This window comes from Mercurialis annua, linkage group LG4 (assembly GCF_937616625.2).
Source record: "Mercurialis annua linkage group LG4, ddMerAnnu1.2, whole genome shotgun sequence".
Taxonomy (NCBI): Eukaryota; Viridiplantae; Streptophyta; class Magnoliopsida; order Malpighiales; family Euphorbiaceae; genus Mercurialis; species Mercurialis annua.
In genome coordinates this window covers 20023812-20042087 of record NC_065573.1, presented here as the reverse complement: position 1 = coordinate 20042087, position 18276 = coordinate 20023812, and the positions used below count along the sequence as shown (strand labels likewise).

At 32.7% G+C, this 18276-nt stretch overlaps 2 protein-coding genes across 3 annotated transcripts; one reads left to right on the top strand and one right to left on the bottom strand.

Moving 5' to 3' along the window:
- The first annotated feature begins 395 nt into the window (after nucleotides 1-395).
- On the top strand, nucleotides 396-7572 carry LOC126676592 (subtilisin-like protease SBT4.15). The gene is made up of 11 exons (XM_050370825.2): nucleotides 396-537; nucleotides 1236-1327; nucleotides 1666-1763; nucleotides 1903-2046; nucleotides 2745-2850; nucleotides 3279-3783; nucleotides 4417-4517; nucleotides 4603-4824; nucleotides 5761-5869; nucleotides 5960-6173; nucleotides 6899-7572. Exons 1-11 carry the CDS (start codon nucleotides 442-444, stop codon nucleotides 7444-7446), a joined length of 2235 nt encoding a protein of 744 aa, XP_050226782.1. The 5' UTR covers nucleotides 396-441; the 3' UTR covers nucleotides 7447-7572.
- A 1348-nt stretch (nucleotides 7573-8920) lies between these two features.
- On the bottom strand, nucleotides 8921-13110 carry LOC126679259 (uncharacterized). Of its 2 annotated transcripts, XM_050374248.2 has the most exons (7): nucleotides 12968-13110; nucleotides 12547-12861; nucleotides 11660-11839; nucleotides 11505-11582; nucleotides 10800-10865; nucleotides 10540-10605; nucleotides 8921-10443 (listed from the first exon to the last, which is right to left on the bottom strand). In XM_050374248.2, the coding sequence occupies exons 2-7, from the start codon at nucleotides 12847-12849 to the stop codon at nucleotides 9520-9522; spliced, it is 1617 nt and encodes a 538-aa protein (XP_050230205.1). In that variant the 5' UTR covers nucleotides 12850-12861; nucleotides 12968-13110; the 3' UTR covers nucleotides 8921-9519. The 2 variants fall into 2 exon arrangements, with proteins under 2 accessions (XP_050230205.1, XP_050230204.1); XM_050374247.2 differs by lacking the exon at nucleotides 12968-13110 and having other exon boundaries at nucleotides 12547-12941.
- Nucleotides 13111-18276: the final 5166 nt, after the last annotated feature.

The window sequence follows — 18276 nt, the reverse complement described above, 5'->3', positions numbered from 1 at the left end:
CTGTTCATTTTTTAGAAACAATTGTAAAAATGATCATGAATATATAAATTTACTTTGCCTTTCTTTAAACTTGTTGGTAAAACAAAGATTACACGAAACAACAAAGTTTGATCCAAACACAACCCTCCTAAATTGATGCAAATCTAGATGAAGTGAACAAAGAACAGATTTCCTGTCTTGGTTCTATAACTAAAATGAATATTTCATAAAAAAAAAAGACTAAAAATGAATATTGATTAGTCACTGATCACTAAAAGATCCAAAAACGAAGCCACTAAACTCTCAGTCATCAAACAGACTGAATATTCTAAAATTCTATTCTATTGCCCCATTTTTCGCCTTAATGACACACTCACTAAATTCGTTTGGAACTCATCTATATAAATCTTAATTAATTACTTCCAATTCTTCAACTTCACACTCCACTTAAAGAATCACAATATGGGAATATCAAAGATTCAATTACTATTGCTCTTCACTCTCATCATTCTTCAAGCCACTTTAATGGCTTGTGTCCATATTAGCAATGAAAGAAAGGTACATTTATTAATTATTGTGTAGTTTTATTTCTTGTTTTGTTAGTTAGTTCAAACTCGAGATTGAGACGATTCCGGTGCCCGATAAGCTTGTAGGTCATGATTGATTATTGCCAATTTTTAATGAAATATCGATAGTACATTGCGAAAAAATATTGAGTGGTATTTAAATTTTATTATATATTTTCAGTTGATATCTAAATTTCAATTTAGGTCGTTACATAATCTTTGTTTTGCTTCAAGTGATATTTCTAACCAAATTAATTTGGTATTGAAGCGTATTTTAAAGTATTCTAAGTGGCGACTGCACCGCAAAGTTTTTAAAAAATTAAAATTCGTACTTCATTTTTTTAATGTAGTTTTTAAAATTTGTATCAACATTCTAACTAATCAGTTGAGTATATATATGCATTATGGTTTGGTATATGTTATTCTTTTATGTATATTTTTATATTTATTATGATTAGTTATATTTTTCTGCCCTCCATTTTAAATTTTCTAGTTCCGCTCCTGATTCTAAGCATATAATTCAGCATGCTATCACATAAGTTTAATATTTTCACCTGAAAAGAAAATGAAAATAATAATATTAAAAATATTTTTTTTGAAGTTTATTAATTTGATAGATGGCACATAGTTTAAGTACCATGCATAAATTTAACACTCATGAAATTGATGCAATGGACTTGTTATGATCAGCCATACATTGTCTACATGGGAGACCTGCCAGCAGAAGCCGGGATTTCACTGGTAGATCAGCACCACAACTTGCTCGCTAAAGCTATCGGAGAGTAATGATCTCAGCGTTAATTTCTAAAACATGTTTATGCTATTTTTATGTCTCTTTTTATATTATTAAAATCACTCTAAACTAATAATTTTCCATGAAGATTGCAATGAGTTAATTAAAATTTTAAAGCTAGGTCAAAAATAACTAAGTCAACTCAACTTTTTCAAAAAATCAAAAACAAAATCTTTATCAAATCCGCTACTATTCACTTCGGTTTGTTAACTCTTTTAATTGATTGGATAAAACATTTAATTAATATAATTAAAATTCATTTTGACCCCTAATAATGAATATATTCACATTTGAACATAATAATATAATGTTTGCAATATATTTCAGTGAGTCTATAGCAAGAGAATCAAAAATATATAGCTATGGAAGGAGCTTCAATGGATTTGTAGCAAGGCTATTACCCCATGAAGTGGCCAAACTTTCAGGTGTGCATTTTGTATATAACACTAAAATTACATTGAAGTCTAACAAATTAAGCAGTGAAATGCTCGGGTTTGTTTCTTGATTTCTCGACTTCAAATTTTTACGAAAAAATCAGTGAGCTAAATAAATAAATAAATGCAGAGGAAGAAAATGTGGTGTCAGTGTTTGCAAATACTAAGAACAAACTTCACACAACAAGATCATGGGATTTCCTTGGAATGACACCAAATGTACAGAGGAGTCTCCAACTAGAGAGTAACATCATTGTCGGAGTGTTGGATACTGGTAACTTTTTTTTTAACCAAAAATTCTAATTTCGTAATATTATCTCAATATTAAAAGTTGGCCTTAATTCTAATATAATTTTAAAATTAGTTAATTAATATGTGCATGATGCATTGAATATTATGTTTAGAAGTTTTAAATTGTGATAGAACTATAAAATTTTGTTAGATTTGTAAAAAGATGAAAAGGTTTTATAAATTTTTTGTAATATATATTAGGTAAAAGGTAGAAAAAAGCTCTCGACTTTTTTAAAAGTACAAATTCATCCCTTATACTTTTTAGGGCACAATTAAACCCTCGTGTTTGTAAAATAGAACAATTAAACCCTTATTGTTTTTAAAATTGAAGAAATAAAACCTTTTAATTTACTTTTGGAACAGTTAACCCCTTAAATTTTTGGTAAATATTTTAAACATTAAAATTATTTTTGAACATTTTTCCTATATGATTATGAGAGACATGTAAGCCATTAACGGGTGATTATAATGGTATTGACCGAAAGGGGTTATTTGTTCTATTTAAAAATAAAGATGGCTTAATTATATCTAAAAAAATAAAAGAGCTGACCTGTACTTTTATGAAATCTGCGAGAGTTTTTCTGTAGTTTTTGCCTATATACTATTATTTTGTTAGGACAGCAGCAAATAAACACTTGAATTATGTATTAACTATGAATTTAATTGTTGGCTGTTTTTTAGGAATATATGTGAATGCTCCTAGCTTCAAAGATGATGGTTACGGGCCTGCCCCAGCTAGATGGAAGGGCAAATGCATCACAGGGACCAATTTTACCGGCTGTAACAAGTATATATACATTTTTCCTTCATTTATATTTATATTTCACTTATTTAAAAAATTCCTAAAATAAAATATTTTAAAGTCTAGAACTAATCTCGTTTATGGTACAAAAATTATAATACAATTTTATTTGTAAATGAATTAATCAAATAAACAACAAGTGGATTTCATCTATGCTGTATCTCATTTTTCAAATATATTGTTTTTTTTATGTTAAATAAAATAATTTCTTTATATTAAAATTTTCTAACATTAAAATCTTACCTCTAGATTTTATTTTATTTGGAAATTGGGTATATATATATTTCCCCTCAAGATCTTTAAAGTTGGATTAAAGAAATTTTCAGCTGCACAATAAAAAATAGTCCAATTCTTTACATTTCTCATAAATATAAATAAATTATTTAATGCTGAAAACTTATTTATATTGACAGGAAGGTAATAGGAGCAAAATATTATGACATAGATGGCATGAACACTAGAGACAAAAGTCCAGCCGATGACGACGGCCACGGAACACACACTTCCTCCACCGTCGCCGGAGTTTCGGTAAGTAGCGCAAGCTTATACGGAATTGGTAACGGAACTGCACGAGGCGGAGTTCCATCAGCCCGCATTGCCATGTACAAAGTATGCTGGGAAGATGGCTGCACAGATATGGACTTACTAGCTGGCTTTGACGATGCAATTGCCGACGGAGTAGACTTAATCTCGATTTCAATCGGAGGGTGGCCGAAGGACTATTTTGACGACCCGATTGCGATCGGATCTTTTCATGCTGCGAAACATGGAATTTTAACTTCTTCTTCGGCCGGAAATGATGGGCCCTTGCTAGGTTCTGTGTCTAATGTTGCTCCCTGGATGTTGACCGTTGGTGCTTCTAGTATTGATAGACAGTTTAAAACTGCACTCAAGTTGGGCAATGGCATGAAAACTACTGTAAGTTATCTCTGCCGAAATATTTTTTTTTATTTGAATCACCGATTGAAAATCCGAATAAACTGCTGATGTGGAACGTCGAAACTCAAAAACAAAAAAGTATGATAAGATGAGTTATGATATCCATATATATCAACACCGTTTAATTATATTTTCGCTAATACGAATTGGAAAACGAAAATAGTATGTGTTTCAAATTATAAAGTTATAATTTGTACTAAAAACTAATTAGGCTCTAGTGATCATAATTTTAATTAAATTTACCTTTTCTGAAATTAATTGATTCCGACTTGACTTGAACTTGATATACACCTATAAATTCCTATTCATATTGACCTATACTAGGATTTGGAAGACATTTTTTAATCAATCTAGTTTACTATTATAACTTTTATGATTCTGTGACACATAATTAGATTCGATCATTGCATTCAATTAGTGATTGAGTTAACTTGCTCTAACTAGAATTAAGTGACCTTCGATAATTAGAAATGTTAACTCAATCGAACCATAAAAAAGTTCACAATTTTACATGATGAACTGAGTTAATTTAAAAATTTATCGGGATTCATGATATACGGTCATGTCAAGAAGTTCTATTTTACTTAATAAATCCCCTTCGTTGGTCGGTAGGGAATTTCAATAAGCACATTCTCACCAGAAAAGGCAATGTACTCATTAACAAGTGGACTTCTTGCAAAGAACATTAGTAACAGTGATTATTTCAACATCAGGTACCTATTTGCAATTTATCCCTACTTTCAAATATTGCATTAATTTCCCAATGGAATCTGATTTTGACAAATTGGCGAATAATAGCGCTTGTGATCGGGGGTCATTGGACATAAACAAAGTGAAGGGGAAAATTGTATTTTGCCTTGGAAATGGGCCTCAAGATTCCACCCTTAAAGAACTTAACGGAGCTGGAGTAATTTTATCCATTACTACTATGGAAGACATTGCTTTCACTTCTTTAATAGCTTCAACTAATGTCAACATCAAGGATGGTCTCAAGATTGGTCATTACATCAACTCAACTAAGTATGTTTTGTCTTAAATTTTTATGTTTACCTTAATTTTAATCACTTCTAATTAAGTTTTTTAATTTGATTCTTACAAAAATTTGTGTTCGTCTAACGTTAGACGAATATTTAGATCACATAGAATATAGATAATACAAATATAAATATGATTATGACTGATATGGCGACAATGTGACAATATATGCTTCACTTGATCGTTATATCAAATCAAATAATAATAAGATATCATCGATTAAACAAAATTAACCTTTCTATTATAGTTAAATCAGGTAATTGGTTAACTCGGTTAGTTCGATTAATTAAAAATTTCATTTCGATCACATTCAAGAGTTTAAAATTTGATTAATCAAATTAATTGATTTATTTTAATTGAAAATAGTTAAAAGTTTGGATTGATTTGGTTAATTCGTTTGGTTAATAAAAAAAATCTTCGATTATGATTAGAAATTTTTAAAGATTTAATTAACTGAATATTTACATTTTTTTATTTTGTATTTTTGTGTCCTTATCTAAAAAATTAGCTGACTAATTCGGATAGTTCACTTTTGTATTTTCTTAAAAAAAATGGCTAATTTGGTCAAATCAGTTTCGGTTAAAATTAGTAATTCAATTAATTTAATTTTGATTAAAATGGTTAGTTCTTAACTGAACGGTTGTCCATTTAATTAAATTTATTTATATAATTATTTGTCCATTTATATTTTAAAGATAATTATAATTTTATCTTTCAAATTTATCCATTCTTAATACATGATTTTTTTTAATTCAATTTACAAAGCATTAAGTAGCTATAATAGGGCTACATTAATATTAGATATACTTAATATAATTTAGGACAAAACAAACATTTTTTTAATACGTACAATTTTAACTAAATGGACATTATATTTTCAACAATATTTTGAATTGGTTTTTGGATAAATGAATACTGCAGGAATCCTGAAGCGGTTATTTACAAGACAAGAGCTGTAACTGTAACAGCCCCTGCAATAGCATCTTTTTCTTCGAGAGGTCCTCAAGCTGTCAGCCTCAACATCCTTAAGGTTGGTTCAAAATTGCAAATTTATTTTTACCTCACCCGGAAAATTAAGGTAATTAAAATTAATAATGCGGACTTTTTTTGAATTTAACAGCCAGATTTGGTGGCACCAGGACTAGACATATTAGCAGGATACTCAGAATTGGCAACAATAACAGGAGATACAGCTGATAACCGATATTCCAAATTCAACTTTCTATCCGGAACTTCGATGGCTTGCCCTCATGCGGCTGCGGCGGCCGCCTATATTAAGAGCTTCCACCCCGACTGGACGCCGGCGATGATCAAGTCTGCTCTCATGACCACCGGTAACATTTTACTAACCGTATATTTTAGTCGGTTTGTTAAATAGAATTTATTGATTTAGTTGGTCTATTTCGGTTAAAATTGGGTGATTTTTTTTTATTATTTTGGTTTCGCAATAAAAAAAATGGATTCGATTATGGCTAAGACTTTTGAAAATTTGGTTAACTAAATTAACTGAGTATTTTATACTTTTAATTAGGCTTAATTGCTTTATAAAATCATAATTTTTAGCGTATTTTGCAATTTTAACACGAATTTTTAATCTTGGCAATGTCGGAGTAAATTTTCATCAAAAAAATGTTGATTTGAACAATGAAAACAGTGTTTATTTATACATCCACATCAACATTTATATGTCCGGTGTTTTAAATTGCAAATAATAAGAGTTCGTGAATTAAATTGCTAAAATTGAAAGTTCATTTTCGTTCATAAATTCTAAACAATTAAGCTTTTAAATTTTTATATTGCCACTAATTATCACATTAACGTTTATTTAAGTTTGGAATTTTAAAAAGAGAAATGAGTTAAAATAAAACTTCAATTTCTAGTGCCACTTTAATACGATTTAAAAATTATATTGAATTAAAATTGATACGACACATTTGAGAGCGAACTCGAGTTTTAACAGATTTTATAACTCCCTCTTCATTAGTAAAAAACAATTTGATTTTGGTAAACACTTTACTAAGAATATATTCTAATCGACCTCTAATTTTTCTTTTTTTAGCAACACCTATAAAGATCAAAGATAAGAGCATGGAATTAGGGTCAGGGTCAGGACAAATCAACCCAAGAAAAGCAATCCATCCCGGTCTTGTATACGACATTTCAATGAGCAACTACATTAGCTTCTTATGCAAGGAAGGTTACAATGGAACCCTAATTGGTTTACTTTTTGGCGACAAGAAAAAATACAATTGCGCAAACTTTAAAACTGCTCAAGGCACGGATGGCCTTAACTACCCTTCAATGCATTTGCAGCTAGAAAACCCTAATTCCAACATTTCTGCCGTGTACTACCGGACGGTGACTCACGTGGGATACGGGCCATCGGTATATAAGGCGACGGTAAAATGTCCGGAGAATTTTTCTGTCAAAGTTATACCTGAAACCCTAACTTTCAAAACAAGGCATGAGAAGCTAGATTTTAAGGTTATAGTGGAAGGAAAGCAAATGGCAAATGGAAAAGGGATTCAATCAGCTTTGCTTGAGTGGAATGATCACAAGCATAGTGTCAAGAGCCCTATTGTACTCTTTAGAATTTTGAGTATTTAGATTCATTTAGTTCATTTTAATTTTAGTTTTTAGTTTTGGCTTAGATAAGTAGCAAAATTATTGATCATGAGCTTGTATTCATTATTATGAAGAAATAACATTACTTACCAGTTCATGTTCATCAAAGATCTGCTTCTTCTTCTTTTTTGAATTTATTATAAATTAATTATTTGATTCAATCTTATTTTTTAAAAAAAATTATTTCCTATTTTCCTCGCAGTAATTTTCAGAACTCCAAAAAAACAAATTATTCATCTAAAATAACACTTTAAAATTCTCAATCCCAGACTTGGTTATGTGGCGGAACCAGAATCTCGTCGAGAGGGGGGTCAATTTTTTTTAACTGGACGACTAGGGTTCATTTTAATTTTTTTAAGTTAAACTACATTGTCACACAACTAATTTTTTTTTTTTACTTCTTTTTAGTTAAATGATAAATTATTTGGTCTAATTTTAGATGGAAAAGTTATTTTGCTTTTTTCTAGAAATAATCGTATTATAATATTTACAGAGTTGAAATAAACTTTCTATCAAAAGCTCATTTCCTTGTTCATTTAAAACCTTAAAAGCTGTTTAAAACAAGTCTTTGCCCCTCCTCCACCAATGGAGGAGCAAACGTTTTAGTTAGACAGGATGGTAAAGCACCCACCATATTTTTTTATGAAATACCACCCTCATCGTATATTTTTATCAAAGGAAAGTCGACTGACCCTCCTTCACCCCCTAAATCCGCCGAGTTAGAGAAACTCTTTAATATGTTGATATTTACAACAAATCCATATATATTTCCCCAAATCAAAATGGAATATTCATATAATATTACCCAATTTCAAACTTTCTAACTGCTTATGCCTGTATGTAACATCAAATGTCATGACATAGGAAATAGCAGGAAGGAAATACAAGAACAGTTGTTCATGTGAGATTACATATTTCGCGTAATGTTTTTTTTTCAACTTCCTAAAAGTAAATTTGTTTCAACAAGTAAAATAAAAAATGTATGATAATACCAATGAGCTAATAAAACCAGGCATAAAAATGTATGATAATACCAATGAGCTAATAAAACCGGGCATAATTCTGCTAAAGTCGTGAGATTAATTTCTCCCACAAACTCTCGAATGCGCCAATAAATTCCTTGTACCACATGTGATGCCCAACAAATTAGTAAATCAAAATGCAAATAATGCATAAAAAAAAGTTCTATAAAATCTTATCAAAAAGCCTCATTAATTTCCATTGGAATTCAGATTATGCTTGGCCAAAATTATTTCGGACAAATAGATTGATAATCATTACGCTCAGCTCCAAATTGCCATCTTATTCACATTTTTAATACAGATTATTTAAACATAATCTTGGACAAACTATGCAGAAAAGAAACTTGCGGACTCCTTCAAATTGGTTTGTTTACAATTATAAATTATCCTAGTTTTGGGTTAATCTAGTTAAGGATAAACTAGGTTGATCTTAGTTATAGTTAACAGCATTCATGTTAGTAGTAACTAATCAAGTACAAGAGGCATCAAGACAGATACAAGGATTCAATCCCCAAGTTAAAAAGGTTTAAATATCCCTCTCCTAAGCTAAAGATTATCCAAAAACAAGAATGTGTTACAACATATTAAGCTCATTTCTCAATTCTTCTTAGCTGCCCATCCTTAACCCACCAAAATTGCAGCAACGTTTACTACATATATGCTATAATTTCTTAGTTAGCTTCTTCTTCACCGCCCATCCTAGCTCAATCCACCAAAAAGTAGCATTATTATATACTGATTCCATACCTTACTTTCCGAGATAAACAAGTCATCGTTGCACATTCCATATGTATGCTGTCTTCCAAGTCTCGCAGCTTCCAATCCATTGACGCACTTGAGCATAATGAGGGCAGCACAAATTTGCCCGCAATAGAGTACATATGAAAAGTACAGAGCTTATAATTGCAGTCATAGCGATGTATAACCAATTTGACCTCAAGTCTTCTCTGCTTTGGTGTTGGCAAACAGTAGGGCAGATAACGTGGCTTCCCAGAACTCATTTATCAAGAAGCCAAAACTGACCTTGAAAAGTTCAGCAGTTCATCTGACATTGGCGGCTGTGTAGGTTTTTAAGTTTTGTTAGTTCTTTCCGCCGCCTTCTTGCTTCTGCCGCAGCAGCTGCGTCCACTATTTTCTTACTTCGGAATTTAAATGGATCTCGATTCTTAACTGATAGAGAACTCTGCAGTTGCCTAGAATTGGTGCAAATGCCAGCAGAATTCGAGGAAAACTCTGACCGGAGCATGCTTTCATTTTTAATAGCAACCAAAGGTAGTGGTACAGGAGCAAGAATTGTATCTTTTATAGTCAGAGGAGCAACAGCTATTTCTTCCACAGTTACCGGCGCAAGACCTGTTGCTTTTGGAAAGAGTACTGCACATTGACCGCCTCCATCGGAGGGAAGTTCTACCGGTGCCTCATTAAGATCATTGATAATTCTGACTTCTGCTGAGCTGGAAGCTTCTGATTTAACTTTTCCAAATATCAAGGGAAGTTGGTTCTCCGTTAGCAAAGCAGCTTTAGAAGATGAAGTACTAGTACATTGATCATTTACAGAAGTTCCGTCTAGTGCATATTTCAGCCCAAGGGGGAGCTGTGGTTGGAGAGCATTCCCATGATCAGGAACTGGAAAGAACCAAGGACATGGCACTATATATAAGGGTGTCCCTGATCCATTGACAGTCAATGGATTTTGATGATGCTGCTGGGACAAATCGATCTTCCCATTAGGTGGCATGGAAATGTTTGATGGAATGACAATAGCAGTCTGAGGCCCGTGATGCGATTGGACAGCATTCGGAGATGGAATGATGGACGGCCAGCAGAGTGCTGGAAGTTGATGTTGGTTATACATGAGCAATTGACAGTTTCTAGTTGGGTTATTAAGCCTCTCATCATGGACTGGCTTAATGTCTGTTGAAGATTCCGCTACCTCCGTTTTCATTAACTTAGCCATCTAGCAAAATTGGTAAAGTAAGACGAGGAATCCAGGGTCTAATCGGTGTAAATGTGAATTTTGTATCCGAAAAATAGGAGAGGAAAAAAGACTTACCATTCCCTTCAAATGCTTATTCCTGGATTCCAAAGACTGAAACTCTTTCACGACTGATTCTTTCTCCTTTGCACAAGAAATTTCATCAAATGTCAAAAAGCTAATGTTAGCAAGTTTAGAACGTTGTGAGAAAAAAGGTAATAACTTGGAATTTTGATTAAAGACAATAAATCTCAGTTCCAAACAAAAACCAGAAATACTTGGCTATTATTGGAAGAAAAAAAAGTAAAGATGGCTACAATCACTGAGAATTTGCTTACTTTTTTTAAGCTTTCATTCTCCCAAGTTAAATCAGCAGCTTTCTTGGTTAACTCCTCACAAAGAGCCTGAAGGAAGATGATGTGACAAGTACCACACTAAGAATCAGTCTGGTTGGACTTAAATGAGCAATGTGAGGTGAAAAAGAACATATACATTTTGTTGATGGACATTATCTATACACAACAAGATGCACAGTTACCATGAGAAAGCTTTCAATCTGACATCTATTAGAAAATTTCCATATGCAGTAAGATTAGTAATATAATGTATTCTCCAGCAAGAGGCACATGAAAAACACAACTCACTCATCTCATTAGAAAAGAAATCAAGAATCCAAGACACTCAAAAACATTTGATTGTCTTGATCCGGAATTTGTATTGCAACAACTATTTTGTTTTTAACTTATGATTAGTTGTTCACTTAGATATATATTCTACATCATTTTGCCGTTATATTTTGGTAATGAAGTATTTTATGCAGCTTTGCCCTTATTTTTTGGTTATGGAGTGGAAATGTCATCAAACAAATGAGATTCCCGGTGACTGAATAACTAAAGACATACCTTAATGCTGCCATTAAATAAGAAGACATACAATTGAAGCAACAAATGTACTAATGATCCCATGCATCTGCTATTAAAATAAGAAATATGAAGCTGAACTTATAAGCAGAACATCAACCAAATTGAGCAGACATTAATTACCTGCCTGCGCCGAATTGTTTGTCTAGCTGACTCTCTGTTTGCCAATATCCTACGAAGTCTCCGTTCTTCCTTTTCTTCCTGAATGTGAAACAAGAAAATGCTTTCACTGCTTCTAAGGAGCATTGAAAGAGCATTGCTGAAGAGTGAAACTTTACCTCAGTTAAAGTTTTCCTCGACCTCCCACCCCCATGTGATGGATGGGTTTTCAAAGGAGCAGGATTTAGTTCACTTGGTTTACTTATATCTGAAACCTGCTCAATTTTTGCAGGCTTTATAATGACACTATTGCATAGTAGTCCACCACATTGCTGCACCTGGTTCACAATGCCTGGATCCTGTTGATAAACAAAAATATTTCTCAAACCCCTGTAGAAAATATTGTAATAATTGGTAAAAAAAATCATTATAAAATGTTATTAGTGAAAAACATATTGGATGACATCAATGGATCATTTACAAAAATCAATTGTATGATAATCATAAATCAAAATCAAGAAAAAAGTTTTTGCGGATGAGTTAAAATCAATAGACTCTATGCTTTACGAGCAATATTCATTAATTCTAATTTAAACAATTAAGTCCAAAATTCCAAATATCTTAAACAGATTATTGTTCATCATAATACATTCTCTCTAGACTATTGTATTAATTTCACTAATATATTAAAATTCACTAACATTTACTTAGTTTTTGAGCAATGCTACAATTTCCACACTCAGATACACTAGCTAAAATATAAAACCAACCAAACCTAGAAAATGTATTTATATATCAACAACCAACAACTTAGAAAATCATTTACATCATTATAAATTTAATAACAAACTCATGATGCTATATTTATATCCCTCAGTACTACTATTTTTTGCATGTGATACAATAAATTCCGTATTTGATTATTTCAATCAATTATTTTTACAACTATTCTCACCAAATATTAACAAATTTCACAACAAAAATTAGTATAATAAATTTCACAACAGTGATAGTATTAAAAAAAACTCCAACATCAGCAAAAAAAATAGGGAAAGAAAACACTAACGGAAGAGAGATCCGGGCAACTAGGGGCTGAGTCGTGAACCGGTTTAGAGAACGAGTCAAGCGGAGGAGACTCGCTTTTGACTCTCGTTTTACCTCGTTTACGTTTACTTCCCCATTTACCACCGCCAGAATCACCGCTCCCACTCTCTCTCGTCGCTAAATGCGCCAAATCCGCCAGAGCCTCCGCCGCCTCCAGCTCTATGCTCACCATGTTATCCCCCGCCACCGCCACCGCCGCCGCCGAAGACGAACTTCCCGACGACGACGAGGAACCAGAGCACGAGAAAGATATTTCTAATTCCATAGCTGAAATACCCTAAAAACACAATAAATATATTATTAAAATGTAGAGAGAGAAAATGAGAATTCCTGCGAGCAAAGGTAAGTGTGTAGAGAGAGAAATTGATAGAAAAGAGGGTTACTATTTAGCACACAGGCTAGAGTACGATGAACACGTGTCATGCCAGCTCACTACTCGACATCTATGTTAATTCCGGCCGATGTATCTCTGTTTGCCACGTTTCTGGTTTTGCCCACGTTGGCTTCTCGAACGTGTGAGATCTCCCACGTGAGTGCTAAACTGGGTTGCAGTTTTGGAGACAGAGTAGAGTAAGCAGGTTGACACGTGGCGTAAAAATAGATTTACATCTGGCTCCATGTAATTTGCTTACTCCTGGTGTCACTAGATTTTTGCCGCGTATAGGAAGTGGGATTACATGGATAATAGATGGCCTAAACGACAGTAACCCAATCATGGACCTGGATATTGGCCCAGCCCGTCCATATCCGTCCACTTTGGCCCGAATTTGCATAGTTATAAGTTTTTTTTTTTTGAGAATGCATAGTTATAAGTTAGTTGTTGTTTTAAGAGCAAATTATTCTGAAGCCCTCTATATATGTCATAATTCACATTTTGATCTCATTTATTTAAAAATTAAATGAGTTGGCCTCTTATTTTTATTTCCGTCAAAAATTTAGCCCTTTTGTCAATTTTTGGTGTTTGTCAACCGAGTTAGAAAAGTAAATCAAAAAAAAAGTTAATTTTTGATGGAGTCTGCCTTCTGAACCGATGAATGAGACCTACAAAACAGGGTAAAACTAACCGGACGGTGGTTGTCCGATTAACTCTCCGATGCTAAAGTCAGTTTAGAGTTTTGAGCAGCGTTTTGAGTATATGAATGTAATTGCGTTTTCAGTCATACCTCATGCTCCTTTTATAGTAGATGATCGCATACCTTGTATAGTCATAGTAGGTAAGTGAATCTACTTTGTAGGGATTAACCTTGATTTGGCGTGATTTACCGTATTCAGACATGAGTCCTATTTAGAAACGTCTTCCTAAATAGTCTCGTCTTTCTAAGATAGAGCTTATCTTCTTAAGTTGGAGATTGTGTCCAAATATAAAGGTACTTCGAGATATTATAGTAGATCTGGCAATCTATCCGGATCTCAGGATCGATCCTCTTTGGACGGATCCTATGGGATTCGGTCTTTGTCTTGTTGAATGGTATATCGCCGAATCCTATGGATTCGGCCGCCTTCATCCTGTATTTTATTCTCTTGGTAGGAGTCCGGTATCGCCTGAGAATAGATCTCATGTGACTCGGCTCCATTATAATTAGTGTAGGATTCGGTATCCATCAAATTTTTAAAAAAATGATGTAGTCCTTTTATTTTTGTCTACGATTTGATCTCTCAAACTTGAAAATTTTTTAAATCCCTAAGTCTTTTGACTTGATTGACTAATACTAAAAATAAAAAGAGACTAAATTGTTGACGGAATCAAAAGTGAGGGATCAAATCGTTTGATTTCCGAACAAAAGGGATCAAATTGTGAATTATAACAAATATGAGAGATTTTAAAATAATTTTCTCTTGTTTTCAATTCGATTCAATTCACAAAACTAATCTAATTTTTTTTAGACAAACTTAATTTTTTATAATCATATTAATTTTAATAAATATCTAAAAATTTCTGATCGGAATTTGTATAAATAGAATAACATACTGAATGTGAATACTATAAATGACATCTAAATCGAATTTGAGTTAGAAATAAACTTACATTAAAAATACTGAAATTTAAATAAGATTGACTTGAACTCATCCAGACTCAATTTCTGAGCATCTCTGGTTCCATTTGTAAAGAAAAATGAGATTAATGTTGTTTTTTACTTATAAACTAGTACGTAACCCTCACGTTGCTTCAAAATTAACAAAAACAATAAGTAAATGATGACTAAAAGTAATAGCTTAAAATAAATAGATTAACTTCAAACTAGAAGGCAAATAATAAACGTAGTTTTTAGTAGGAACTGCAAAACTGTCAAATAAAAAAATACATAATAGCTAGCATCCCAATTGTATTAAATCCATAATATAAAGTCAACACCAATGGATACTAGTCGAGCTTGGTTTTCTTAGCTTCTTCAGAAGACAATGTTGCTTCAACAACAACAAATTCAAGCATTTTCTTGTTTTGACCGATAACACCGAAGAAAGAGAATTTCGGGTGAGTAATTTGGGAAGACTGTGAAGCTGGTGGACTAGGACTTTCCATCTTGACCAATTGTGTCTCTTTGAATATATGAATGACCTTAAACTCCATCTCTGATAAATTTTGTATGTGGTCGCTCATTTCAAGCTGAAAAATTCTTTTTTGGCCATAAATTTTGGTCATAATCGGGGGAATATCATATATGTCCTTTGCCAATGTAGAAAGAGTAGATGCAGGCGAGCCGATAAACTCTTATGCTATTTGACCAAACAATATAAATGGCATATTCCTTGTTTCATCTTTAGCAATAATTGTCGATCAATACCTAAAAGAGAAATAAATATACATAAATAAATAAAAATACGCATGTTTTAATCACTAATGGTAACAATAATAAATTAATACCAAAGTATAGGAACATCGGCTAAGGAACCATATTTTTTGCAATATACATTTTAATCATAAGTTTGCAAACCACTTTTGCACCGTGGACATGCTCTATACCACCAACCGTTAGTTGAAACAATTTTTTTAATGGTAGCTTGGCATGTGTATTTGGTATCCTGTCAAAGAAAATATTTCTTTATAACTAATTATCTACATTTATGGATTGAAAGATAAAACACAGCATAATAAATTATCCCTTATCTGTATGGATGTGAAGTTGCAACAACTTTGTAATGGACTTGTAATTAACATGTTTTACGGTCTCCAGGTCAATTGGCGGCTCAAATGTTTTCTGAACAATTTTCAATGCAACATAAGGACTTAACAAACTATAATTAATAAAAAATTAGTTTGGTAGATATTATAAACATGGCTAAATTAATTTTTTCAAACACAAACTGCAAGGCATATATAGTTAAAACATAAACTTGTCGATAAAAGACTGACTTCTGGCAGCTCGGGATTAATGTAGAAATTGGTGGCTGATGTCCCACTTAGTATAGCCTTACTTGTACACTCCAAGAATAGATGTATTAATTTAAATTAATGAGCAACCGGCTAAACACGTGATAAATATATGGACTAGATGCAGATTTAACTAGGACGACTGTAGCAACCAAAATAACAGGCCCTTGTTTAGAACACTCTATAACTTGATAATCTGGAAAGTCAATAGCATTTTTTTTTTCATAATGCAATTTGAAGTTGTTCATTGTTGTTAACAAAAAAAGACGTCTTAGAATACATGACAATATCCGATGGAAAAATAATAATAATTAAAAGTTACCTTGAATCCTGAAAATCCAAAGTAGGTTTGCTTTTGATTCGATTAGATATTCTTATTGATTGAACATCTTCAATAATCACTAATTGACCCACAGTATCTGCTGTTGAAAAAGGAAAACATAATTATATGGGAAAGACAATTTAAATAAAAAGCATGCATTTAACATTACTAATATGTACCGCATAAATAGTCAATCTTATCAATATGGCCTTTTAATTCACCGAAGCTAAGCAAGTTAAATTGTCAAATAGAATTGACAATGAAGGATTATCAATATTGTCTAATTGTAGCATTTTCAAGAAAACGAATACAAAAAGGGTGGTCGTTGATCTTATAATTATTCGAAACTAGAAGAATAATAAAACCAGATATTGTATATATGTTTTCTTCAACCAGTAGCACCCGGAATCTGTCAGCAATATTTGGACCGACATTGACTTAAATTGTGTCTCCCAGAAAATATAACCTCATGTAATACCCCGTATTTTTAAGATTATTAAGTTTTGCCACGTATTCTAATTTGCGATAATAAAATCAGTGAGGTCTAATAAATCTTAGGATGTTAAGGATATTGACCGAAATGGGTCTCATTTATTTATCGCAAAGTGATAAATTAGTGGAAAAATTACTATTCGTTAAAGCAGGCATGAGTGGGATTAAGGAATTAATATATCAATATGCATCTTTAAATGAAGACGTAAAAGTTTTGGACAAAACCCTGAAGTTAAAACATCGAAATACAGAGTTTTGGATGTAAAAATTGATGGATATAGAAGAGTGATGCATGAGTAGAGACAAGTGGTGATGCATGAGTGGAGACAAGTGGCGATGCATGAGCGGAGACATGTTGCGCGCATGCGCGACGACATGTGGCGTGCATGCACAATAACACGTGGCGACACGTTGCGCATATGCACAGGGACACATGACGATGTATATATATATATATATTTATATATATAAAACATATGTAGTTCGTTCTTCTCTGATCGATATATTTTCTGAAAAATGGTTTTAATACGTCGAGTTTGTTTGGTCGATATCTCTCTACTCTGATATCGGAATTCTACGTTTATGTCAAATCGAAGCTATCGACATCCTCTTCACCTCTACCGTTTTTGTTTTATATATTTAGACGTAAAACATATCAAATCCACTACTTAAATTTCGGCCCAAAACGACATGTTTGGTTTGTCGTGCTCCATGCAATTTTCTCGCCGTTCTAATATCAGAAATCTCTTAGCTAAATTTTTTAAATTTGGAGGATTGAATCCTACGGATTTAACGTGTTATTTCAGCTATCGGATTAGGAGTTTGACGGTTTTGATATACATGGTGGATTGGAAATAGCGGTGTTTGTGAGTCTGCTATTTACTTTGCGTATTTTTTTTAATTGGTGTTTGTGTTTTTGGGATTTGGATCCATTGCGTGTTCTGTGATTTTGCGATATGTTTGATGATGTTTTGATATGAGTTCATGATTATTTTGGCTGTAGTATACGAAGTAGGATTACGTGTGATACATATGAGGTTTACTCGATGCAATTGTTTGGAACTCACAACTTAGGATTAAGTGATGGTAGTGGTTAACTCGGTTGAATTATCTCGGGACTGTACCACTTGGATTAATTCGATTTGATATAGCATAAGAAGTTGCGATACGATGTAAGATTAGGGTTTCAATGTGTTTGTCTTTTAGATGTGTTGAGTTTAGTACGAAGAATTTGTTTGGTAAATACGAGATTAACTCGGTGGAATTATCTCGGAACCTGTATCTTGTGAGTTAACTTGATGAAACTATCTCGGGACTCACACTCGATCACTGGAGTTGAATAGTGGCATGAGTTAACTTGGTGGAACTATCTCGGGACTATGCCATATGGTATTAGTTAACTCGTTAGAACTATCTCGGGACCATACCATTCAGATTAAGGAAGTTTTATTATGATAAGTTTTGACGTAAGTTCAGTTCATTGGTATTATAAGTTTAAGATTAGGGTT